Consider the following 26,068-nt stretch of genomic DNA (forward strand, 5'->3'; position numbering starts at 1 on the left):
TACAAACCTGATCACAAATGAACTTGACAAAGACACATGCTCATCATTGAATGTAAGTAGACAACCGCTTTCATCTTCTACAGATGTTGGAACTTTCACATCAGGTAGCAATCCTTTGATCAGTTGTTTGCTATTAAACTTTGGACTCCAGCTTATCTAAGATAAAAAATGCTTTTAATATTAGAAAAGTAACATTTTTCCCGTTCTTATGTATTTTTTACTAGAAATCCATGAACACCTGACTGTTAATGACTGAACTAAAACTGCTTCCATTTAATATAAGCAAATATATTTTATTGGGGCTATTTCTGAATATCCAAAAAATATGCACATTCAACTCTAAATAAGTGTAATGTTCCCAAACTAACGCTTTCATGGTAGGGCATAAATTTTTTTGAAATAATTAACGAAAAGTATTTTTCAAGAAAGGTGAACCACTTCATAGTCCACGTGTTTCTTTAATATATTAATTAACGTCGTCTGTTCATAAAGTGTGCAAAAAAATGTGCAAAAAAAATCATGTATACAAAATACAACCCCAGGTACAATGTATTGCAGTAATCCAAGTGAAAAATAACAAAAGGCATGAATGATTGTGAATGACTACATGTTCTTCATGTAGAAACTGAGAGTTTAGGGAATTTCCAGGTTAGGGGTGCATGATGGTGTAAGGATGTGAGTAGGTACATGCGGGTTCAAGGGAGACATGGTGAGGATCAGGGAAGGTGTGTAGGAGTGTGTAATGGCTAGAGTGGAACTGTTCTACCTGATCTCCAGTGGCCAATGGAGGAAGCAGTCTACCTGGCCTCTGGAAGCTAGGAAGGACTGATCTACCAAATATCTGGGTAGTGATGCAGCAACATGGCAGTGCTGAAGCAACCAAACATTTGCCACATTTTAATCCCACGGAAGTCATGGATTCTGGATTTTGAATGCATTCTGTAAGTTAGCTCATCTGAGGAACCTTCATCCAAAAGTTGTTGACCTATGATGCACTGCTTCTCCCAGTTAAAGGCTAGTTGGTGGTATCAAGATCAGAAATGCAATTATGCTTCAGATCTGGAACTGATATCCTCTCAGTACCTGCTGATTGTGCCTTAAAGCTGAAGCTTTTGGAGGCTTACACAGATACCACAGAGACTCATAGAATTATGCATCCAAGGTCAAAAGGAGGGGAAAAATGCAACCATATAAGGAGATGGGGGAGGGGGGAATAGGCATCAGTTTTCCCTACTCATCCCACAAAGTAACATTGAAAACCTGCTAAGTTTGTTTCTGCTGAACTGCAGTAAATTGAAAAAAGGTTTGGCATAACTTCTGGAAAGGTATAGTTTGTTTTTGGACTTCAAAAAAGCATGTCTGTCTATCTATCTATCTATCTATCTATCTATCTATCTATCTATCTATCTATCTATTTTTGGGACTTATATGCCGCCCTATCTCCCGAAGGACTCAGGGCGGCTAACAATAAAAACAACAATACAAAAGTTAAGAGAAATTAAATAAACAGCCCCAAAATAAATTAACTAAAGAATTAAAAATTAAAACATTTTAAAAACCCGTCATCAGTCCAGGTCAGCCTGATGAAAAAGGAAAGTTTTGAGGTCGCAGTGAAAGGACCAGAGATCTGGGGCCATCCGGAGCTCAAGGGGGAGTTGGTTCCACAGGGCTGGCACTCCCACAGAGAAGGCCCTCCCCCTGGGGGTCGCCAGCCGACATTGTCTAGCCGACGGCACCCTGAGGAGGCCCTCTCTGTGTGAGCGCACTGGGCAATGGGAAGTCGTCCCCGGCAGCAGACGGTCCTGCAAATATCCCGGGCCTAGGCCATGTAGGGCTTTAAAGGTAAGTACCAGCACCTTAAATCTCACCCGGAAGACAACTGGTAACCAATGCAGGAGGGGTGTAATATGGGAGTATCGGGATGCTCCCATCACTACCCGCGCGGCCGCATTCTGCACCAGCTGGAGCCTCCGGGTGGTCTTCAAGGGCAGCCCCATGTAGATAGCATTGCAGTAATCTATCCGGGAGGTAACGAGTGCATAAGTGACCGTACGTAGGGCGACTCCAATATGATCTTCAAAACTGAGTCGTAAGTCCAGGAGGACGCCTAAATTGCGTGCCCTATCAACAGGAGGTAACACCTCTCCTCCCATAACCAAAGATGGAACCTCTTGGACAAGTCGAGATGCCGGTACATAAAGCCACTCAGTCTTGGCCGGGTTGAGCTGGAGCCTGTTCTTCCCCATCCAAATCTGTACCGCTTCCAGGCAACGGGATATCACATCGAGGGCATCGCTGGGTTGGTTCGGGGTGGAGATAAAAAGCTGGGTATCATCAGCATATTGATGATACCTCACCCCGAAAGCATATCCCTAATAGTCAGCATTTGATATTCTTTAAAGACTAGTTCTTCATATTCCATAGTAACATTTAAGAATGAGCATTTCAGAAATTTGAACAAAAGTAGACGGTTTTCTAAGTTCTATATGTGCGATAAAAAAGAGAACAAGCTGAGCTGCTATTTTTTTCTTTCCTCAAAGTTTCACAAATATTGATTCATTACAAAAAATATAGGCAGCCTAAGTGATTGTTCAACAATCTATTTTGCTTAGAAAATTTAGAGCTGTTAATAAAACAAATTAATAAGAACTTCTCTAGACACACTTCCATTATTACATTCACATGATACATCCATACTTACTTTAAATTTTTCAGCTAGAGCTGGAGTTATTATGATTTCTCTTTCTCCCTCATCATACATACGGAAAGTAAGATTTTTTAGCACATCACCTGCAACATGGTTAATTTCTTCCTGGTTTTTAATCTGAATAATTTTTTTTCCTTCAGTGCAATAAACCTGCAATCTTGCAGCACAGCTACTAGGAAGCAGTTTAATAATTTTGGATACTGGTGGCACATTTTTACAACTCTAACAATAAAAACAAAAAGAAATACAAGGGAAAAAAATGACTTTTCAAAGCTGTACAACAATATTTTAGCTCATTAAACCTAATTAATAATAGTTATTACACTAGGAATATTTACAATGTATTTATTAAAATAAAATATAATTTAATATAAAATCTATATAATGTATCAAAATACAACTAAGAAACCACTACATTTTTAAAATATGCTGTTCCTAACATAATAATGTTGACATCAGTTACAATTGCTATTTTCCCAAAGAAAAAATAATAAATTCTATTTTTTAAATAAAGATTAAGTTTTTATATAATATTTTATTAAAATTTAAAATTACAAAGATAAAAACTAATGCAATAAACAAGAAAAAATATAAAGTACAAAAACAAATACCCTCACACATGATATAAAAAGAATTAACTTCCTCTTTCATCCAAACAAGTATAAACATTTTTAATAGCTTAATATCTATTTCAACCAAAACTCTCTTCATTTCATAACTCATCTTTTATCTATTGGCAAATAATAAAAATCTTTCAATCTTAATCAGCAAAAGTCCATGTCTAATATATATAAACAAATCTTTAAAATCTCATCATTCAAACATAATTAAGAAAAATTCCATTACTAGAAACAACAAACTGAAAATATTAATATTTAATCCCTTCAACTGATGTTCCACAAAGATTTATTATCTTCTGTTCATCTCTACTCAATTATCATATCATAGCTTATCATTTCTTCTAAAAATACAACAAAGCCTTCTTCTTCCTATATCTTCTCCATAAAAACAATTTTAATATCTCAATATTAAGTCCTAGTCAAGAAAAACCATTTAAAAGCTGTTAGAAAAGAGGTGAAACATATACTGCAGCTTAATCTTGATCTAATCGGCCCACTTTGTAAATCTTAAGTTTTAGAGATCTGGATTATTCCTTTTAGGTAATGTCCAAATTGTTCGTTTCTTCTCTCTTTTGCTTTTTTCAGGAATTCTTTCAAGATAAAACCTCTCTTTTGCAAAGCAAAAGTAAGAAAGTTGTCCAAGTCACTTTTCTGAGTTAAGATATAGGTATCAAATTGAAACCTCAGCCAGTTTCATTAGTTGGTCTTATATAGCATCTTATATAACATTCTCACATCCATTCATTTTAAATTCATATCTAAAACAGTCTGATTTTTGGTTATATCCATTTCTATGTCTTCTTTTAAGACCATTTTTATTGTATCCAACAGTCTAAAGCAGGCATGTCAAACTGCCAGCCAGCGGTCCGGATGCATCACACCAAAACTGCACCCACTCCACTGCCGGCAATGGGGGAAAAGTTGCGATACATCACGTGACGTTGCGAGTTTGACATGCCTGGTCTAAGTTTAAGTTTAAGTTTATTATATTTGTATACCGCCCTTCTCCCGAAGGACTCAGGGCGGTGAACAGGGCATATATAAAAATACAAAATACAAAAATTAAAAAGAGAATTAAATACGAGCCCGCACTAAAAACAGTAGAAAAATGTAAAAAATCCCCAATAAAAAACCCCAACGCATCCCCCATCAGGCCAGGCCGGCTTGTTCAAATAGGTAGGTCTTCAAGTTGCGTCGGAAGGAGCGAAGGTCAGGTACCATCCGGAGCTCAACCGGCAGCTGATTCCATAAAGCCGGGGCGCCCACAGAGAAGGCCCTCCCCCTGGGGGCCACCAGCCGACATTCTCTGACCGGTGGCACCCTGAGGAGGCCCTCTCTGTGGGAACGCACAGGGCAGAGGGAAGTTGACGCCGGCAGCAGGTGATACCCGAGGTACTCCGGACCCATGCCATGTAGGGCTTTAAAAACCATTACCAAAACCTTGAACCTCACAACTGGCAGCCAATGCAGCTCGCGGAGCAAAGGTGAAACATGGGAGTACCGGGAGACTCCCAAGACAACTCTCGCGGCTGCATTCTGTACCAGCTGGAGCCTCCGAGTGGTCTTCAAGGGAAGCCCCATGTAGAGAGTGTTGCAGTAGTCCAGACGAGAGGTCACGAGCGCATGAGTGACTGTACACAGGGCATCCCGGTCTAGATAGGGCCGCAACTGGCGCACCAGGCGAACCTGGGCGAAAGCCCCCCTAGTCACAGCCACTATATGATCTTCCAAAGTAAGCCGCGAATCTAGGACTCCCAAGTTGCGAGCCCTATCTACGGGGGGTAAAAACTCACCCCCCATGGAAAGAAGTGGAATATTCTGAATATCCTGGGATGCTGGTATGCACAGCCACTCAGTCTTGTCAGGGTTGAGTTGAAGTCTGTTCCTCCCCATCCAGACCCGAACCGCCTCCAGGCAACGGGACATCACGTCGAGGGCATCACTGGGGTGGTTTGGGGTCGAAATGAAAAGCTGGGTATCATCAGCAACTCCAAAACCACGAATGATCTCACCCAGCGGTTTCATATAGATGTTGAACAGGAGAGGCGAGAGGACCGACCCCTGAGGAACTCCACAAACGAGAGGCCTCGCGGTCGACCTCTGCCCCCCTGCCAACACCGACTGCGAGCGTCCCAGGAGATAGGAGAACCGCTGAAGAACCGTGCCTCCCACTCCCAATCCAAGACCAGAAGGAGCTGATGCGCCACCACACTCTCAACAACCTTCGCAAGAAAGCGAAGGTTGGAGACCGGATGAAAGTTATTTAGCACAGCCGGGTCCAAGGCGGGCTTCTTGAGAAGAGGTCTTACCACCGCCTCTTTCAAGGCGGCGGGAAAACTACCCTCACTCAAAGAGGCAGATATAACCACCTGGAACCAGCCTCGTGTCCCCTCCCGGGCTGCATAAACCAGCCAGGAAGGGCACGGGTCCAATAAACATGTGGTGGAGCTCAGCCTTCCCATAATCCTGTCCACTTCCTCCGGAGTTACAGGATTGAACTCCTCCCAGGTAACATTGACAAGACCACTCCTGTCCTGATCGTCCGACGCTGCCCAGTCGGAGTCCAGACTGGTCCAAATCCGAGCGATTTTGTCCGACAGAAGTTGACTAAACTCCTTGGCACGCCCCTGCAAGGGTTCCTCACTCACCTCCTGATTAAGGAGGGAGCGGGTCACCCTAAACAGTGCAATTTGATGTAGCAGGCACCAGTGCAAATGTGCAATTTGATGTAGCAGGTACCAGTTGTTGTGTCTGGTCGGTTGGCGAGTGAACACGTGGAGCCGGACTGCGTTTAACTGTTTATTGATGATACACGTGGCCGAACTGGCCTTACCTGCCCTGCTGCCTGTATATATATGCCCGGCGCGCCCGGCGCTGGCAAACCCGCAGGCTCAGGTTTCCCGCACTCGCCCTGGCCACCCAACCCAGTGTCCAGGGATTCCCGCCGCGCGGTTGGGCCAATCAGGTGGCCGGACAGGTGTGTACCTAACACCCCTTTCCCCCCAATTGGATCTGTTATTGCCTTATGTAGTCTTTTAAGTATGCTGGGGCCTTGTGTGCCCTGCTAGGGTATCTCCCCGTAGGCCTGGCTGGTTCAGCCCCCTTTCCCTGGGACGGTCCGGGCGGCCCTGGCTGATGCCTCCCTTGCTCCTGCCCGGTTGACAGTAAGGATCCCGTGTGACCCCCTTGCCCACTGGTCGTGTTTGGCTCTGGTGTCCCTGGGTCGGTTGAGATGTCCCTGGGTCCTTCCGCCTCTGGCGCCCGAGTCTCAACCCTTGTGTTGGCCTGTTGTGGGGTGATTGGGAATGTGGCTGTTCCCCAGTGTGAAGTGTCTAGTGGCTGCTGGGTTTGCTTATGAGTGGTGATTTCTGGGGCCCTCTTCCTTAGTTGGTCGATGTGCCTCCTGACCTGGCGGTTTCATGTAAATATTAAAGAGGAGAGGCGAGAGGACCGACCCCTGAGGAACTCCACAAACGAGAGACCTCGGGGTCGACCTCTGCCCCCCTGCCAACACCAACTGCGAGCGTCCCAGGAGATAGGAGGAGAACCACTGAAAAACCGTGCCTCCCACTTCCAATCCCCTGAGACGCCGCAGCAGGATACCATGGTCGATGGTATCGAAAGCCGCTGAGAGGTCTAATAGGACTAGGACAGAGGAATGTCCCCTGTCCCGGGCCCTCCAGAGATCATTCACCAGAGCGACCAATGCCGTCTCCGTGCTGTACCCGGGCCTGAAACCCGATTGGCACGGGTCTAGATAATCCGCTTCATCCAGGACCAGCGGGAGCTGATGCGCCATCACACTCTCAACAACCTTCGCAAGAAAGCGAAGGTTGGAGACCGGACGAAAGTTATTTAACACAGCTGGGTCCAAGGCAGGCTTCTTGAGGAGAGGTCTCACCACCGCCTCCTTCAAGACGGCAGGGAAACTACCCTCACTCAAAGAGGCAGATATGACCGCCTGGAACCAGCCTCGTGTCCCCTCCCGGGCTGCATAAACCAGCCAGGAAGGGCACGGGTCCAATAAACATGTGGTGGAGCTCAGCCTCCCCATAATCCTGTCCACTTCCTCCGGAGTTACAGGATTGAACTCCTCCCAGGTAACATTGACAAGACCGCTCCTGTCCTGATCATCCGACGCTGCCCAGTCGGAGTCCAGACTGGTCCAAATCCGAGCGATTTTGTCCGACAGAAGTTGACTAAACTCCTTGGCACGCCCCTGCAAGGGTTCCTCACTCACCTCCTGATTAAGGAGGGAGCGGGTCACCCTAAACAGTGCAATTTGATGTAGCAGGCACCAGTGCAAATGTGCAATTTGATGTAGCAGGTACCAGTTGTTGTGTCTGGTCGGTTGGCGAGTGAACACGTGGAGCCGGACTGCGTTTAACTGTTTATTGATGATACACGTGGCCGAACTGGCCTTACCTGCCCTGCTGCCTGTATATATATGCCCGGCGCGCCCGGCGCTGGCAAACCCGCAGGCTCAGGTTTCCCGCACTCGCCCTGGCCACCCAACCCAGTGTCCAGGGATTCCCGCCGCGCGGTTGGGCCAATCAGGTGGCCGGACAGGTGTGTACCTAACACCCCTTTCCCCCCAATTGGATCTGTTATTGCCTTATGTAGTCTTTTAAGTATGCTGGGGCCTTGTGTGCCCTGCTAGGGTATCTCCCCGTAGGCCTGGCTGGTTCAGCCCCTTTTTCCTGGGACGGTCCGGGCGGCCCTGGCTGATGCCTCCCTTGCTCCTGCCCGGTTGACAGTAAGGATCCCGTGTGACCCCCTTGCCCACTGGTCGTGTTTGGCTCTGGTGTCCCTGGGTCGGTTGAGATGTCCCTGGGTCCCTCCGCCTCTGGCGCCCGAGTCTCAACCCTTGTGTTGGCCTGTTGTGGGGTGATTGGGAATGTGGCTGTTCCCCAGTGTGAAGTGTCTAGTGGCTGCTGGGTTTGCTTATGAGTGGTGATTTCTGGGGCCCTCTTCCTTAGTTGGTCGATGTGCCTCCTGACCTGGCGGTTTCATGTAAATATTAAAGAGGAGAGGCGAGAGGACCGACCCCTGAGGAACTCCACAAACGAGAGACCTCGGGGTCGACCTCTGCCCCCCTGCCAACACCAACTGCGAGCGTCCCAGGAGATAGGAGGAGAACCACTGAAAAACCGTGCCTCCCACTCCCAATCCCCTGAGACGCCGCAGCAGGATACCATGGTCGATGGTATCGAAAGCCGCTGAGAGGTCTAATAGGACTAGGACAGAGGAATGTCCCCTGTCCCGGGCCCTCCAGAGATCATTCACCAGAGCGACCAATGCCGTCTCCGTGCTGTACCCGGGCCTGAAACCCGATTGGCACGGGTCTAGATAATCCGCTTCATCCAGGACCAGCGGGAGCTGATGCGCCACCACACTCTCAACAACCTTCGCAAGAAAGCGAAGGTTGGAGACCGGACGAAAGTTATTTAACACAGCTGGGTCCAAGGCAGGCTTCTTGAGGAGAGGTCTCACCACCGCCTCCTTCAAGACGGCAGGGAAACTACCCTCACTCAAAGAGGCAGATATGACCGCCTGGAACCAGCCTCGTGTCCCCTCCCGGGCTGCATAAACCAGCCAGGAAGGGCACGGGTCCAATAAACATGTGGTGGAGCTCAGCCTCCCCATAATCCTGTCCACTTCCTCCGGAGTTACAGGATTGAACTCCTCCCAGGTAACATTGACAAGACCGCTCCTGTCCTGATCGTCCGACGCTGCCCAGTCGGAGTCCAGACTGGTCCAAATCCGAGCGATTTTGTCCGACAGATGTTGACTAAACTCCTTGGCACGCCCCTGCAAGGGTTCCTCACTCACCTCCTGATTAAGGAGGGAGCGGGTCACCCTAAACAGTGCAATTTGATGTAGCAGGCACCAGTGCAAATGTGCAATTTGATGTAGCAGGTACCAGTTGTTGTGTCTGGTCGGTTGGCGAGTGAACACGTGGAGCCGGACTGCGTTTAACTGTTTATTGATGATACACGTGGCCGAACTGGCCTTACCTGCCCTGCTGCCTGTATATATATGCCCGGCGCGCCCGGCGCTGGCCAACCCGCAGGCTCAGGTTTCCCGCACTCGCCCTGGCCACCCAACCCAGTGTCCAGGGATTCCCGCCGCGCGGTTTGGCCAATCAGGTGGCCGGACAGGTGTGTACCTAACACCCCTTTCCCCCCAATTGGATCTGTTATTGCCTTATGTAGTCTTTTAAGTATGCTGGGGCCTTGTGTGCCCTGCTAGGGTATCTCCCCGTAGGCCTGGCTGGTTCAGCCCCCTTTCCCTGGGACGGTCCGGGCGGCCCTGGCTGATGCCTCCCTTGCTCCTGCCCGGTTGACAGTAAGGATCCCGTGTGACCCCCTTGCCCACTGGTCGTGTTTGGCTCTGGTGTCCCTGGGTCGGTTGAGATGTCCCTGGGTCCCTCCGCCTCTGGCGCCCGAGTCTCAACCCTTGTGTTGGCCTGTTGTGGGGTGATTGGGAATGTGGCTGTTCCCCAGTGTGAAGTGTCTAGTGGCTGCTGGGTTTGCTTATGAGTGGTGATTTCTGGGGCCCTCTTCCTTAGTTGGTCGATGTGCCTCCTGACCTGGCGGTTTCATGTAAATATTAAAGAGGAGAGGCGAGAGGACCGACCCCTGAGGAACTCCACAAACGAGAGACCTCGGGGTTGACCTCTGCCCCCCTGCCAACACCAACTGCGAGCGTCCCAGGAGATAGGAGGAGAACCACTGAAAAACCGTGCCTCCCACTCCCAATCCCCTGAGACGCCGCAGCAGGATACCATGGTCGATGGTATCGAAAGCCGCTGAGAGGTCTAATAGGACTAGGACAGAGGAATGTCCCCTGTCCCGGGCCCTCCAGAGATCATTCACCAGAGCGACCAATGCCGTCTCCGTGCTGTACCCGGGCCTGAAACCCGATTGGCACGGGTCTAGATAATCCGCTTCATCCAGGACCAGCGGGAGCTGATGCGCCACCACACTCTCAACAACCTTCGCAAGAAAGCGAAGGTTGGAGACCGGACGAAAGTTATTTAACACAGCTGGGTCCAAAGCAGGCTTCTTGAGGAGAGGTCTCACCACCGCCTCCTTCAAGACGGCAGGGAAACTACCCTCACTCAAAGAGGCAGATATGACCGCCTGGAACCAGCCTCGTGTCCCCTCCCGAGCTGCATACACCAGCCAGGAAGGGCACGGGTCCAATAAACATGTGGTGGAGCTCAATCTCCCCATGATCCTGTCTACTTTCTCAGGGGTCACAGAATCAAACTCCTCCCAGATAACATCGACAAGACTGCCCGTGTCCTGATCGTCAGACTCCGCCCAGCTGGGTACACTGTTGCCAAGTATCCTTGAATTCTGGGGTCAAAATATTTTTCTCCATTCTATATTAGTGGGAATTCTCTTTTAACTATAATCTTTAATTATTTCTAATTGCATCCATAACCAGTCTTCAAGTTCTCCTCTTTATGTTTTTCTCTCATCCAAATTTTCCAGGAAAGGATTTCTTACACTAAAACTTAGATCCTCATATAGTTTAATAGGATTTTATACAAACAACAAGCAATATTCTAACTTTTCCAAAGTCTTATTTCCACTCAATCTGGCCTCTTGGTCCAGTTAATTTTTCCCTAAAATCAACATTCTAATTGCCCTTTAACTGCTTAATTTCAAATTTAAAAAAAGTTTTTCTTTTAAACTTATATAAATTGTTCACTGCGGGTTGGAGAAATATCACCCAGTATAATAAAACTTATACTTCTGGAGGTTCTTAGTGTCCAAAAAGTAATTTATAAGCTACTTCCAATAAAAGTGATTTAGAAGAGTGGTGAACAAACACAGCATCCTTATAAAAGGCTCCAACCACAGCTTAGGCAAAACTGTCTCTTCTGACTCTTGGAGCTCTTAAACTTGCTGGAAAACTGCTAAAACTGCTAATTCGAGATTCAAGGTGCTGGTAATGACCTATAAAGCCCTAAATGGATTGGGTCTGGACTATCTAAGGGAACACCTGCTGCCGGCATCATCTTCCCATCGTCCTGTGCGCCCCCACAGGGAGGGCCTTCTCAGGGTACCGCCGGTTAATGAATGCCGGCGGGTTATTCCCAGGGGAAGGGTGTTCTCTGTGGGTGCGCCTGCCCTATGGAACCAACTACCCACAGAACTTAGGACTGCCCCCGACCTTCGCTCATTTCGCCGGGACCTGAAAACTTGGCTCTTCGATCTGTTTGGTCCAGACTGTGGGGTTGTTAATTTAACTGGGTTTTAGATTTACTCTTGGGGCTTGAATTTAATTTAATTGTTTTATTTGTTTTTAATTTTTTGTATTCATGGTTTTAACTGCCCTGTAAACCGCCCTGAATCCTACGGGAATAGGGCGGTATACAAATCCAATAAAATAAATAAATAAATAAATAAATTACTGCCCTGTCACACGGAGCATCTTTAAGGAGTCTGTGGCTGATCCCAAGTTGTCTCTTTCTCCAGAGACAAATTCAGGGAGCCAGTTCCTTTACCAGCTTTACTTTCTACTGCAATCATCTGCTTGGCTAAAAGTGAAGCCATCTTAGTCTGCCATACTCCCCGAAACTCTCAAAATTACATTTCTTGGTTTTCGCCCTTTCTTTTTGCTATGGTTGCAATGTTCATCCAATCTAATAAAGAGATTTAGCTATAAAAATCTTGCCTTATTAAATTTACTGGTAAACTGAAATAATGTTCGACTGCAATTTACTAGCTGTTACTCCCTATTATAAAAGCCATGACTGACATGAAACTTGTAGAGATATGCTTGTACAAAATTAACTGACTTCAAGATTCAAGGATTTTTCTTTCGGCTGTTTCAGATGTTAATACGACGTCAGGGAGTAGTCTAAGAAATTACATATATTTTGTTCCCCATGACTTTCATGTCTGAATATCACCTATAATCTTAAAAGAAATCAAAAGTTATATCCACACCAAAGACTATTTCATGCTTTTTCAGCTTTTTTTTTTTTAAAAAACCCACCCCTCTTAAGCCAAAAGCACTGACAGCAAACAGAGAAAAGAGTATGCAAGGGTTTCAGAGCTCTAGAGAGAAGAGGGAAACTATCTTTAACTTACTGGTATTTCAATTCTTGCTTTAAGTATTTGAACTTTCTTTATATTTTTAATGTGCAGAGCTGGTCCAGTTAATTCATTTTTGCCAGTACTGCTACAGTCTGCAGTATACACAGGAAGGCCTGGAACTCCTAAAAACTAATATAATCAAGAATAATTTCAATTAAGGCCCATTCATGTTACAAGATAGCATAAATGTCTTAGAACAAAATCTTAAGACAGACTACAAATATGATGAAGTAGCATTGGTTTATTCCTATAAAAAGGATGACATTCCTAATAAATACATATACTATGGGTTCTTAACATAAAACTCTAGCCAAAATGTCAAAACCTACATGCTAGAGTTGAAATCACAGAATATTTCCATACTGTTATTTTCAGCAATATAAACAATTATATTTGACAGCCAATGCCTACCGTGCACTGAACATGTAGATTTGTTTGGGCTGTTATATTGCCTACTTCATCCAATACTTCAACATGCAAAGATAAAGCTGTTTTATTCTCAAGTGTCAAGACATCAGAATCTGTTTTTACATTTAGCTGCCAAGGAAGGCCTGTTGGAGGTCAGAAACTGACATTTAACTTGTTGCTACAAGCATTAAAAGAGTTACCTTGAGGTAAGATGGGTGGCGAATAAATAAATAATAAAAAATAAAATGTCAAAAAACAAACTAACAAGGAAACTTTGAAAATATCAATTTTTAAAATTATATTCATGCCATAAACAATACAATATAACCTACAAACTATAGATATGCAAGCCAATGCAGTTAATCTATTTTTATTTGTCCAGTAATAATTTTTATATGATAACCTAAAGTTAAAAAGACATTTTACATTTTCTTTTTTATATATTTTAGTAATGTTTAAATTATATTTGATGTTACTCTATTTTGCCAAAGCAAATTGGGGAGATGACTTTTTTTCCATTGCCATATACTTCAAAGCCATGAGGAAACAGTATAGAAATCGTTTTTTCTTTCATACTAACAAGTAAAACTGTAGGCTGTGAATTCTTGTTATATCTCACATCAGAGTTAAGAGGAAGGACACCAGGTAAACACATCTAAGCAATTAGCTTGTGGCAACAATAATTACAAAGTAGCCATACCAAGGCAGGAAGGTGAGTCCGGGGTCTACAAAAACCAGAGGTCTTCTGGGACAGGAGAGATGAGATCTCCAACTTTTCAACCTAGAGGTTTAGCTAAAACTGGGAATTGCAGAGGATGTTCTACTACACTCTGCTGCCTTTTTCATGCTATCAAATAGAATGGGACTATTAAGAACATCCCATACACAGTGCTTTGGAGGAAACATGAAAATTCCTAGGGTGTAAACTGTGCTAAAAGGTTAACTGTCCCCCCCCCACCCCCTCATTCTCCCCCAAAAAGATGGCAGCAGTGGAAAAGCATTTACGGTTTGGACATGTCCATGTAGTCACCAGGAGTCGGCTTCAGTGAGGGTACTTTTTTTAAAAATGTTTCTTACATCCAACATGAAAGAGCATGCTGTTCATTGGTATTGGTTCACTTCAAATGGTCATATAAAATAACTGGAACATTTTAGGGACCATTTGTAAATAAAAAGACCTCTTTTATTGAATGGTATCTATTCCAGTTTTTTAAAAAATTCTAATATGGTGTTTAAGCATCCCAGAGTTCTAAATGATTCAACATTTTCTAGTCCTTTCTCTCACAGTAAAACTGAACAAAGATAAGGCTTCTCATTGCACAGACAATGTCAAAGGCAATTTTTTCAAAAAGTGAAAAAGAATCTGAAGGTCTAAATCCAAAATACATGCGTGTGTGTGCGCGCACACGTGTGTGTAAGATCTAGTAAGTGTTGACTCCTAGCTGTTACCTGGACAAATCCCTGAGGTTTACTTGACAAAATTTAGGATTTTCTTTTTATCTCCTTCCTTGAGTTGAAAAAGAGTGACTGGCTTTGTGCCCACAGCAGGATTAGAATTCACAGTCCGTCCATCAGTTACTGCCTGATACCTTTAATACCATATCAAACGTGACTCTCCTCTAAAACCCTTACATAATTTTTTTTCCTGAAATATGACAAATTAGAACTCTCAATTTTTTCATATTCAATTTATTCTCTTGAAATTCAGTACAGCTCTTTGTACTATGTTCATGTTAATCAGCCAGGAAAACAAAACCACAGAAGTTGATCTGATCTATTCCAAAACTGGATTCTAATGTATCTAAAATGTACTTTGTATATCATTGTCATTTTCATCAGATGCTTTCATATATTTCAAATATTTTACTTACCTGGGAGAAGTTTAATTTTCAAAACTTGAGATTCTTCCATTAGACCAGGAACAGTGATCTTTAGAATAAAATTCTATTGAAATGATAAGATATAATAATAATAAAATATTTGCCTGTCTCAGGTCCTTGGGAAACATATGAAATCCAGTATAAATATTTAACTGATTATGCAGCCAACAACAATACAACTGTGTTTGACTATTTATTACTTATAGTGAATATTGTTAAAAAGGCATTATGTAAGCATGTTCACATCTTTACTTGCAGTACATATTACTGAATACCCGCAACTATTGAATAGAGATTTTTTAGTTCCTTCCAAACTCTGCTTCAAATTATATTCAGATTATCCCATCATTTGAAAGGCATGCCACTACTTTGAATTCATAATTTATCAAAATTAGTTTAACTGAACAGGTATGCAAACATCTTTAAATGCTTTAGTAACTGAATAAAAGGTTTGTTTTGATAGCTGCAAATTCTATTTTAAAACTACCCATTAATTAGATAATAAAAAATCATTTTGTATTGAAAAAGATTAGCTTACCTTGCCTTGGTAATTATTTACAAGGCCTTTAGCAATTATGCCTTTAATGACACAATTTGGTCTTCTTGTTATTTCTTCATACCGTAATGTTAGACCACTACGAAATAAAACTTAAAAATCAATGGAGATCAGTAACAGTTGCACTTTTAATTTTAGTTATCATTTATGAGATAAATGGTTATATTTCAGTAAGGATTTTTTCCCCTAATTCCTCTGAGAGACCAATCATGCTCTACCAGATAGCATGTGTGAGAGATATAGTCCTCACAATCTGTATGGTGTTATAGGCAATGAAAGGTAAAAATGAGAAAAAAGTGCTCTGGCTTTGTAATAGCTGGAAATTTTAACCCTTCAATTCCTCTTTTTGAGAAACAGACCAATCTCACAAGAAATAAACAAATAAAAGCTTTATATTAAAAGAAGATACTATAAAACATATTAAATTTTAAATACTCAAAATGTAAACATTCACTGTTGAATGATTGAGCTGCAATTTGATAAAAGAGGAAAAGAAAAATCTCATATGACAATATAATGTCTGAATAGACCACAAGATGGCAATAATACATTACAAATAGGATTTCTCTTAATTATACTTATTCTTGATTTATTTGGAGACTGAATTTGCAAAAGTGATTCTGTGTGGCTTGTAAAGAAAAATGCTAAATCTTTCTGAAACACGAGTGAAACATTCTTATGGTACTGGAGAAACATTCATATCATGTAACAGTGGGAAGGACCTTGGAGCTGTTCCCCCCCATTTCCCGGCATCAATTCATAATGCATGAGAGAAAGCAATGTAAACAACTCCTGTACTCTACCAACAAAAATAAGTGGATAGAAAATACAAAATGATGGACAATGTACTGCTGGTATGATGTGCCCCTCAGGTCAGAAAGCACTCAACAGCCTACTGAGGAAGAGCTGAGGATTTTTTTCAGTACTCATGGTGTTATGATGTGGCTAGATTAAAGCCTTTGGGATGTTTAGTTCCATATAAGAAAAAAAAATCTGAAGTTACAAAGATACAATTGCAGTAGGAATGAAGAATTTGAAAAGCATGAACACAGAAAAGCTCAACACAGTGAAAGTTGAAATGAAATGACTATAAATTGATATCTTAGGTATCAGTGAATTCAGATGGACTGGGATGGGACACTTTCAGTCAGTTTTTAATCAGGACATGAAAAAAAGAGAATAAATAGTGTTGCTTTTATAGTTACAAAGCATATAGCAAGAATAGTACTTAGCTATAGTACAGTCAATGACTGAATAATATTGGTTAGATTTCTAGGGCAATCTTTTAATGTAGCACAAACTTTAAAATAGCACTTAGACTTATATATAGCTCCACTGTGCTCTACAGCAGGGCTTTTCAACCTGTGGTACCCGTATCATCTATGGTACTTTGCTACGTGGCAGGTGGTACGTGACCATCCTAGAGAAGTGTAAAAGGAGAGAGGAATGAGCCAAAGCGACCCAAGCCTGAGGGAGAGGCAGCTGCAGGACTGTCTGGCCTTGGCCAGAAGCCCCAGCAGCTGGCAGGGCTCCAGCTGATTGGCACTTCCAGAAGCAATGTGAAGCTGGAGGTGAACTGAAGAAAAAGGGGGGGGAGAAGAAGAGAGCAATAAAAGGAGGTCGTTTGGGCGGGAAAGGGGAAAAAAAGATAACAGGGAAAGAGAAGGAGAGCTCAGCAGGCAGGGAGGAAACAGGGACAGAGAAGAAGCAGCAACTGTTGCTGGAAGAAAAGACCCCTTGGTTCATTTTCTCCAGCCAGGAGAATGCAATCAGCGCTGATGAAATGAAAAGCCGACAGACGAGCATGTCGGAAAGGAGGTGGGTTTATTTAGTTCTGGATCAGATGGCAGCTTGATTGGGTTATCATAAGGATTTTGTACAGTTTTTACAGCGTTTTGCAATTCAGAGGCTCCTTTGTGTGCTTTGGTTATTAGAATATTTTAGTCTGTATTTTAGGCCAGCAATGAGTCCAAAGTGTTGACTTCCGTAGGTTTAATCCCTTTAAACAAATGTAATTAGTTTTACCCCCTTATCTTGAGTCTTTTAGAAAGTTTTCTTTGAAGGTAAACAGGCTTAATTTAAGGTTAAAGCTTTTCGCAAATGCCAGAGCCTTTCAGTCTCGGATTGCAACTGTCAAGCTCGTAGCTCGACATTGATGGAAGGGGGGAGGGAGAAGACGAGGAAGGCCAGTGATGCCGCCAAACAGCTAAGTGGGTCTGTGACTGGGCTGATAAACAGCTGTTAAGTGAGAGAAGGCACTGGGGAGGGGAGCAACAGCAATGAAGACCACCAGGACGAGGCCAGTGGGGAGGCACTAGGAAGGAGGCCAGCGGAGGCGAGGACGGCGCCTGGGGAGAGGCTAGGACATCCTTACCTGACCTTTTGCCAGCTGCAGAGCCGCCGAACAGCTGAGTGGACGCCAAACAGCTGATCGGTGCAGGAGCGGCAACTGGCAGCACAAACAGCAGAACGGAATAGCAGAACAGAGAAAGGAGCTAGAGGCCTGCGTCACTGGTCGTAACCCCAGCCACCGCATGCTGGTTAGGTGGGTGGGGGGAACTGGTGGAGAGGAGTGTATGTAAGGTGCTGTGATTAAACGCTTGTCAGACCATTCTGGATTTTTGCCAGCCATCTTGACATCTACCACTTGTTTTCTGTGGGAACCAGGGGTTGGTAAGGACACTGACAGCAACATTGTGACATGTGACACACCTGAGGCAGCTTAAAGAAAAAAAATGGAGGTTATGTGTTTCTTTATTTTGTGAGCCTTTCTTCATTTACACTTGATTCCTGTGTTTTTAAGGGTACAGGGAAGGGACAAGGTGGTGGTGCATTGTTACTACACTGTGGAAAGAGCTCAGAAGGGACAAAGGAAGAAGGGCTGACCAGCTAGCTCAGGGGTCTACAAACTTAGCAACTTTAAGACCTGTGGACTTCAACATTCAGAATTCCTCAACCAGACTTGAGGGCTGAGGAATTCTGGGAGTTGAAGTCCACAAGTTTTAAAAGTGCCAAGTTTGAAGACCCCTGAAATTCCCCCCTTTTTTTAATCAAGTTTTTGACACCTTGCTAGGCACTGGTGGTACTCAAATATTGTCATGTCCTAAAAGTGAAAAGGTTGAAAATCCCTGCTCTACAGCTCTCTCTAAGCAGTTTACAGAGTTAGCATATTGCTCCCAACAATCTGGGTCCTCATTTTACCAACCTTGGAAGGATGGAAGGCCGACTCAACCTTGAACCTGTCAGAATCAAACTCCTGGCAGTGGGCAGAGTCAGCCTGCAGTACTGCATTCTAACCACTGTGCCACCAAGGCTCCTTAATATAATTATTTAAGTTTATCTTCCAACCACCAATGCAGAAGAGGAGATAGATTATTTACATGATCAAGTTCAATTTGATATCAATGGAACCTGCCAGCAAGATGTGTTGTGGATGGTGACTAGTTGGAAACAGGAAAGAGGAAAATGTAGCCAGATTGTATGGCTTAGAAGACCAAAATGAAGCAGGAGACCATCTTATCAATTTCTGCATTTCTGTGATTTCATCATATTATTATTATTGTCAAACAACCAAAATGCCTCCATATATGGATATTCCCAGGTGGAGTACATAGAAATAAAATTGACTATATTACCGTTGAAAGGAGGTGAAGGAGCTCAATTATAACACCAAAAACATGGCTGAGTACTAATCGTGGAACGTATCAGTAATTGCTCATGTGCAAGTTCCAAGTGAAGTTAAAGAAGAAGAAAGCTGCTTAGGTTCCATAATATAATCTTGAACATATACCCACTATTCTAAAGGAGAAATTGCAAAGAAAGCAAAGAAATTGCTTTCAAATCCTGAATTTGATTGTTAGAGAACCAAATTATGGAATGAACTTAAAGAAGTTATTAAGAATGAATGTGAAAAAAGACTTCCCAAAATGAAGAGAAGAAAGCAATCAGAACAAACCATGGAAATTGCCAAGACAAGAAAAGCCAAAGCTAAGGTAAACAAACATCTCATGAACTTACCAAAGAATTTCAGAGAGCTATTAGAGAAGCAGTATTTAAATAATATTCATAAAGAAATTGAAGATGGAAGCAAATACGGAAAAACAAGTTCTTCAAAAGATCTCTGATCTCAGGAGGTATGCTATGCCAGTGGATAGACAGTAACCAATTCGAAGAAAATCAGAAGATGGAAAGAGTATACTGAAATGTCTCTCAGTAGAAAAGATTAATATCCAATATATCTTAGAAGATATTCCCTACCTACATGTACCTCTAAAACTAAAGAATGAAGTTAGCTCAGTATTCTGGTTATCAAGTCAGAAAGCTATATAGGAATATCCACTGAAATATGGCAAGCAACAGTCAAGGTTTTAACCAAGCTATGCCAGCAATCTGAGGAATGACACAGTGATCAATCAATAGGGAGACGCCAATCTACATTTTATAACCCCCCCCAGAAAAGACTCAACAAAATGTGCAAACCAACACACACACACACACACACACACACATGTAAAATACTCCCAAATCTAGCTATTTATCTGTAATTGATTCAAGTTTTTTTTCCAAAAAAAAAAAGCGGGGGACAAGAACACAGGAGAAAAAGAAGAGGGAATTGTAGAAAACAAGATAAAAGAATCCTCAGCTGTTTGCGCTACAGAACAGTCACACATCATTGCATGATATCATCCATTCATACCTAAGAAAAACTTGTCACATCCATCATTTTATATATTCTCAATTTATTAAGAGGGCAGAAAAAATTAACTATGATAGAAGCATTTTCATTTCATTCCATTCCGTTTCACTCCCCTCCACTTTCCCTGTAATTTGCTGAAATGATATTTTAAAGGAAAATGTTCTAATTTTAGGACAACACAAGGCAAATAAATAGTTATGAAACACAAAATGCCCAGCATTCACACCAAATTACAGTCATAGAGCAATTTTTTCTCTATTTTATAAAAATGAGATGATAACTATTACCTTGCTTCAAGGCCTGGTACAAAATCTTCCGTCAGTTCAGTGGAATGTCCAAACTCATCCTGGACATTTAGAGGAATATTGAATGGATGCCCTATCCGAAATGGAGGGTCCAAATTACCTACTGAAAACTTCTGAGGTTTGCCTTCTGAGAAAAAGAAAAAAAAAAGTCAACATCTTAGTTGAGATGGAATTTTTCAGTCATACCATTGATGGCTTTACTCACCTTCTGCTATCTTAATCAACTTTCAATTATAATTTTCTCATATATAAAATGAAGGAGAATTTCTGTTATCTGAATTAAAGGCTATTTCTATTTCATTAGGTAAATTTCGTGATGCGTATCTTTAGAAATACTTTGCATCCTTTATATATAAGGCTTCAAATGAGGACAAATATTGATCTGCACAGTGATTTTAAAAATAAAATTATTTTGGTAAAATGAAAATTGGGGTATAATTTGTAGCACTGTTTTGCCATCAACATATTGACTTAAATCTTTCATTGATTATATTATTGTAGAGTTTAATGGTAGCCAGTTATTAATCACAATTAAATAATCTCACATGGATCAGCAAGCTATGATAGTTCTTTAAGGATTTGGGGATATCTTACAATATCATATCTGCACTGATAACTCAGCATTCTTATCCTAGGTTAAAGTTAATACTGGGGCAAGTGTAAAGATGAATTGTGATGAACACAACTGTACCCAAGAGTTGTGAAAAAACCCCAAATATTTTTGAATAGTACTGAAATTCAATGTCAACTTAATTGCCAAAATGTTTACAATATTTATTAAGAAAGCACAAAAATGTAATGGAATGAATAATTTCTGATACTATTCAGTTTTTCTGGGGCTGCATTAAGATAATTCTCCAAATAATACAATAGAGAGTGGCTCAAAGCTCACCTTGCACTTTGACAGTGTTCACATAGTATCATTTCTTTGTTAAATAACATTTACTCAGGTTAAATACCCTATGGTATTTTAAATATTGCAGTAATATATAAAATGATACATGAAATATATAATTATAAGTTGTTTAATGCAAACTATTCCAATTCCAAAGAAAGGCAGTGCCAAAGAATGTTCAAACTATCGCACCATTGCACTCATTTCTCATGCTAGTAAAGTTATGCTTAAAATTCTACAAGCTAGACTCCAGCAGTATGTGGATCGAGAACTACCAGAAGTACAGGCAGGATTTCGAAGAGGCAGAGGAACTAGAGATCAAATTGCTAACATACGCTGGATCATGGAGAAAGCTAGAGAGTTCCAGAAAAACATCTACTTCTGCTTCATTGACTATGCTAAAGCCTTTGATTGTGTGGATCATAACAAACTGTGGCAAGTTCTTAAAGAGATGGGCATACCAGACCATCTTATTTGTCTCTTGAGAAACCTATATGCGGGCCAAGAAGCAACAGTGAGAACTGGACACGGGACCACTGATTGGTTCAAAATTGGGAAAGGAGTCCGGCAAGGCTGTATACTGTCGCCTTGCCTATTTAACTTATATGCAGAGCACATCATGAGAAAGGCAGGGCTAGATGAATCAAAAGTTGGAATTAAGATTGCCGGAAGAAACATCAACAACCTAAGATATGCAGATGATACCACTCTAATGGCAGAAAGTGAAGAAGAACTAAAGAGCCTCTTGTTGCGGGTGAAGAAGGAGAGTGCAAAACTTGGGTTGAAACTAAACATTAAGAAAACCAAGATCGTGGCATCTGGCCCTCTCAATTCCTGGCAAATAGATGGGGAAGAAATGGAGGTAGTGACAGATTTTATTTTCCTGGGCTCCAAGATCACTGCAGATGGGGACTGTAGTCAAGAAATTAAAAGACGCTTGCTCCTCGGGAGGAAAGCCATGGCAAATCTAGACAGCACACTAAAAAGCAGAGACATCACCCTGTCAACAAAACTGCGTATAGTCAAGGCTATGGTCTTCCCAGTTGCAATGTATGGCAGTGAAAGTTGGACCATAAGAAAGGCTGAGCGCCAAAGAATTGAAGCCTTTGAACTATGGTGCTGGAGAAGACTCCTGCGAGTTCCTTGGACTGCAAGGCGATCAAACCGGTCAGTCCTAGAGGAGATCAACCCTGACTGCTCTTTAGAAGGCCAGATCCTGAAGCTAAAACTCAAATACTTTGGCCACCTAATGAGAAGGAAGGACTCACTGGAGAAGAGCCTAATGCTGGGAAAGGTTGAGGGCAATAGAAGAAGGGGACGACAGAGAATGAGGTGGCTGGATGGAGTCATTGAAGCAGTAGGCGTGAGCTTAAATGGACTCCAGAAGATGGTAGAGGACAGGAAAGCCTGGAGGAACATTGTCCATAGGGTCGCGATGGGTCGGACACGACTTCGCAACTAACAACAACAATGCAAACTATATGCAAGGATAATACATTTTAAATACTATAGTATATACTGATAGAATATTTAGCAACATTTTATTTTTTTGTTTTATGAAACAGAAATAGACTGTCAGACTAAAACATGCACTTTAAATTGCACTCGTTTTTTTCTCCCTGGAATGAACTGAGATAAACAAAAATCTGATAATACTATATATATATATATAATTTAAGGGAATGAGAGTTTTAACTTTTAGAATTAATAGTACAAATGGAGGACAATACTATTTACATAATTATGCATATTCCTGAAAAGAACAAATCAATTCTAAAATATTCAGTTGGTCAGCTTTTCAAGTACTAATCCTATTTTTAGAGGCATTTCTAATATTTCTATGTTGCTTTTTCTTTAGAAAATCAGTCTTCATAGCTAATTATAAAAAAACAGGGCTTTTTTTCTCACAGAATGCTCAGAACGGCATTCCGGCACCTTTTTTTTTTTGCACACACACAAAAAAGCTTTTGCACAAGTTGTTCTATTCCCCAAAAGACCCGGCCAGCAAACTTTGAACAGGCAAGTTGCCTGTAGCGAAGGAGAGTTGGCAGGAACTTTGCACCCCTCCCTGCTGCCCAACTACACCATCTCAAGTAGGTAAGTGAGGACAAGGAGTGGGAGATGGGTTCTGCAAAGTCCATGTGGACTCCTTCCTTGTGCTCACCCGTGTCAGCCAGGCTGGTGGCCTACCCAGTGCTGGACCTGCGCCCCCACTGCCACCTCATCCTGCGCACCTACATGGCCACCCTGGAGCGCCTGGCCCTCAACACGATACACACTTCCACTGTGTTCTGTTCCCTCACCTTTGTAGAAACGTGTGACTGCTGATTCCCGAGTTCTGGGGGGGAAAAGAGGAATCTCTAACCTTGCATGGCTAAATGTCAATTTCAACCTTAGCATCCAGCCTGCAGCAACGTCAAACCGTTGCGCTGTCAGAGCGTGACCTCAGTACCCTCTCGGGGTCTGTAATGGTGGTGGCTGCCATGAATTCCAACGAGGAGGCCGTTGCTATAGCAATTCCAAGCACACCAGTTCTTTCCTGGAATCATTTGCCTTTTCCGCGCCCTCTCCAGTGAGGGGCCTTGACTTGGAAAGGCAGCCCCACTCTCGCGTCAGGAGAAGCGAGAAATAGATGCCTCCGCATTCCCCCCGAAAGCAGGCATACCACTCAAAGCAGAAAAAGAGAAGAGAGGGAAATATTTGAATACCTTTTTCTTAATTGGCTTATACTCTTTGATTGCACTGCGCCCTGTTCGCAACTCTGTTACTTACTGAGAGAAAGTTGGTGAAATCGCTTCCCACGGACACAAAAGGAGGAAAGATTACTGAGAAGTGCACTTACCTGTATACTGGTATTGTGAAGATTCTGGATTTCCCTCTCAGCCTTCCTATCCTAGGAAGATCCAGCAGAGATTGACCAAAAAGTTCATCTCTGGTCTGAATTCCCATGCAGTGAAAAGGAGAGGGCTTGCAACTTCCACGTTTCCGCACACTGAGATAATCGACCACTTGCACAAATACAGAGCCTATCATGCTTATGGATTACTGATTCACATTTACCATGGATTGTCTTCTGTCCATGGGAGGGAAGCTTGGTAGATTCTAAATTTCATAATTTTAGTTATTCCTTTGGCAGGGTATATATGAGAACAAGCTGCAAAAACATGTTTCTCACACATTTATATTTTTGAATCATAAATATCTTTGTTCTTCTCAATGATCCATACTAATGCTTTAGAAATCTAATTTCCAGTTTTAGCTACAGTAAGCAAGGAAATTACACTAAAGCTAAATTTAACATTACTTGTTAAAGATATTTCAGAATTAGTATTCTTTCAGTCACAATCTTATTCCTATTCCTATTCCACAATCTTATTCCTATTCAATTTAGCTGATTTTAAAATGCGATGTAAAATCATAAGCACATAAAAAAACAGAAGAAAAAGCTGCAAATTAACTCAACAGTTCTATGCTTAGCAACATTTCCATTTAATCAAAGTCCTTGCTCTTTCTAAATCTATTTCAGGGTTTACTTTCTATATATACACAAAAAATGGGAAATGAGTTTCTGGGCTGGTTCAAATTTTTTATACATTCCAAAAATTATGTCACAAGTGATATATTTATAGGTATATAATTGACAGTACAATTGGCAGTGCAGACATGCCAAATGCTTCTAAAGTGAGAACCAAAATACATATATACACAATTTTTTCCCCTCTAAATTTTCAGGTAATGTATCTGTTACATATAAATATAAAAGCATGATAGGCTCTGTATTTGTACAAGTGGCTGATTATCTCAGTGTGCAGAAACGTGGATAACTACAACCAGAAGTTGCAAGTCCTCTCCTTTTCACTGCATGGGAATTTAGACCCGAGATGAACTTTTTGGTCAATCTCTGCTGGATCTTCCTAGTATAGGAAGTTCTGAGAGAAATCCAGAATCTTCATAGTGCCAGTATACAGGTAAGCGCACTTCTCAGCAATCTTTCCTCCTTTTGTGCCCCCAGGAAGCGATTTCACCAACTTTCTCTCAGTAATCAGCGGAGTTGCAAACAGGGCACAGTGCAACCAAAGAGTATAAGCCAATTAATAAATAAATAAATATATAAAAAATTATATAAATAAAAGACTAACAAGATGAGAGTTCTGGCACCTTTAAAAAAAAAAAGCACTGATGAAAACAGTGTCTTTTTTTCTCCACTGATTGAATTATTATTTGGAAAACTGCCTAAATACTTAGCTCATTTATATTTTAGTTAACATTTTCAAAAATGCTTTTAATATATTACAAGTAGTCCTCACTTAGTGCCCGAAGTTACACCAGACCTCCCTATAGCTACTTACAATCCATTTTTGAAGTTCTGACAGCCCCAGCCCTCCCACAGCCAGGTGACAGCATTTTGGATGCTTAGCAACTGGCTTGCATTTATGACCATTTGCAGGGTCCTGTAGTCACATGGCTGCAATTTTCAGCATTTTTTTTGCCAGTTTCCAGCATTTAGTTCTGGGTTTTGCCCATTGCATATAATGGATTTTTTAAATGACCATGATGTTTGATTAATGACAGGCATAAAATTTTGTAAAATCAGGCATGGTCAGGTGGTGATCCATTTAACAATTATCACAACTTACAACCTTAATTCTGGAGTCAATTACAGTTGTAAGTTGAAGATTACCTACTGTGCATCTGATTGTATAAAAATATGAAATCTAATACAAGTAAACAGTAGATTTTAAAACAGAGTACATCAATTAAACTTATCTGTGTGTCCTTTCATTCTAGAATATAGTTTATATAATGTTCTAGAATATAAACTCAGCAAACTGCACTCCTTACTAGCATTGATATTGTTACGTAGTTTGGGTAATGAAATGTCTGC

The 26,068-nt window shown here is 42.1% G+C and overlaps 1 protein-coding gene across 1 annotated transcript in view; it reads right to left on the minus strand.

Annotated features, from left to right (window-relative positions):
* The window catches only part of SMCHD1 (structural maintenance of chromosomes flexible hinge domain containing 1), a 90,112-nt gene that overhangs the window by 33,691 nt on the left and 30,353 nt on the right, over positions 1–26,068 (minus strand). Inside the window, exons 20-26 of the mRNA XM_083360311.1 lie at positions 20,271–20,415; positions 15,270–15,366; positions 14,723–14,795; positions 12,855–12,994; positions 12,438–12,572; positions 2,702–2,929; positions 8–156 (exon numbers count right to left, since the gene is read on the minus strand). Coding sequence (XP_083216437.1) covers positions 8–156; positions 2,702–2,929; positions 12,438–12,572; positions 12,855–12,994; positions 14,723–14,795; positions 15,270–15,366; positions 20,271–20,415 — 967 coding nt within the window. The remainder of the gene's footprint in view (positions 1–7; positions 157–2,701; positions 2,930–12,437; positions 12,573–12,854; positions 12,995–14,722; positions 14,796–15,269; positions 15,367–20,270; positions 20,416–26,068) is intronic.

Source organism: Vipera ursinii (assembly GCF_947247035.1).
Source record: "Vipera ursinii genome assembly, chromosome: 3".
NCBI classification, from domain to species: domain Eukaryota; kingdom Metazoa; phylum Chordata; class Lepidosauria; order Squamata; family Viperidae; genus Vipera; species Vipera ursinii.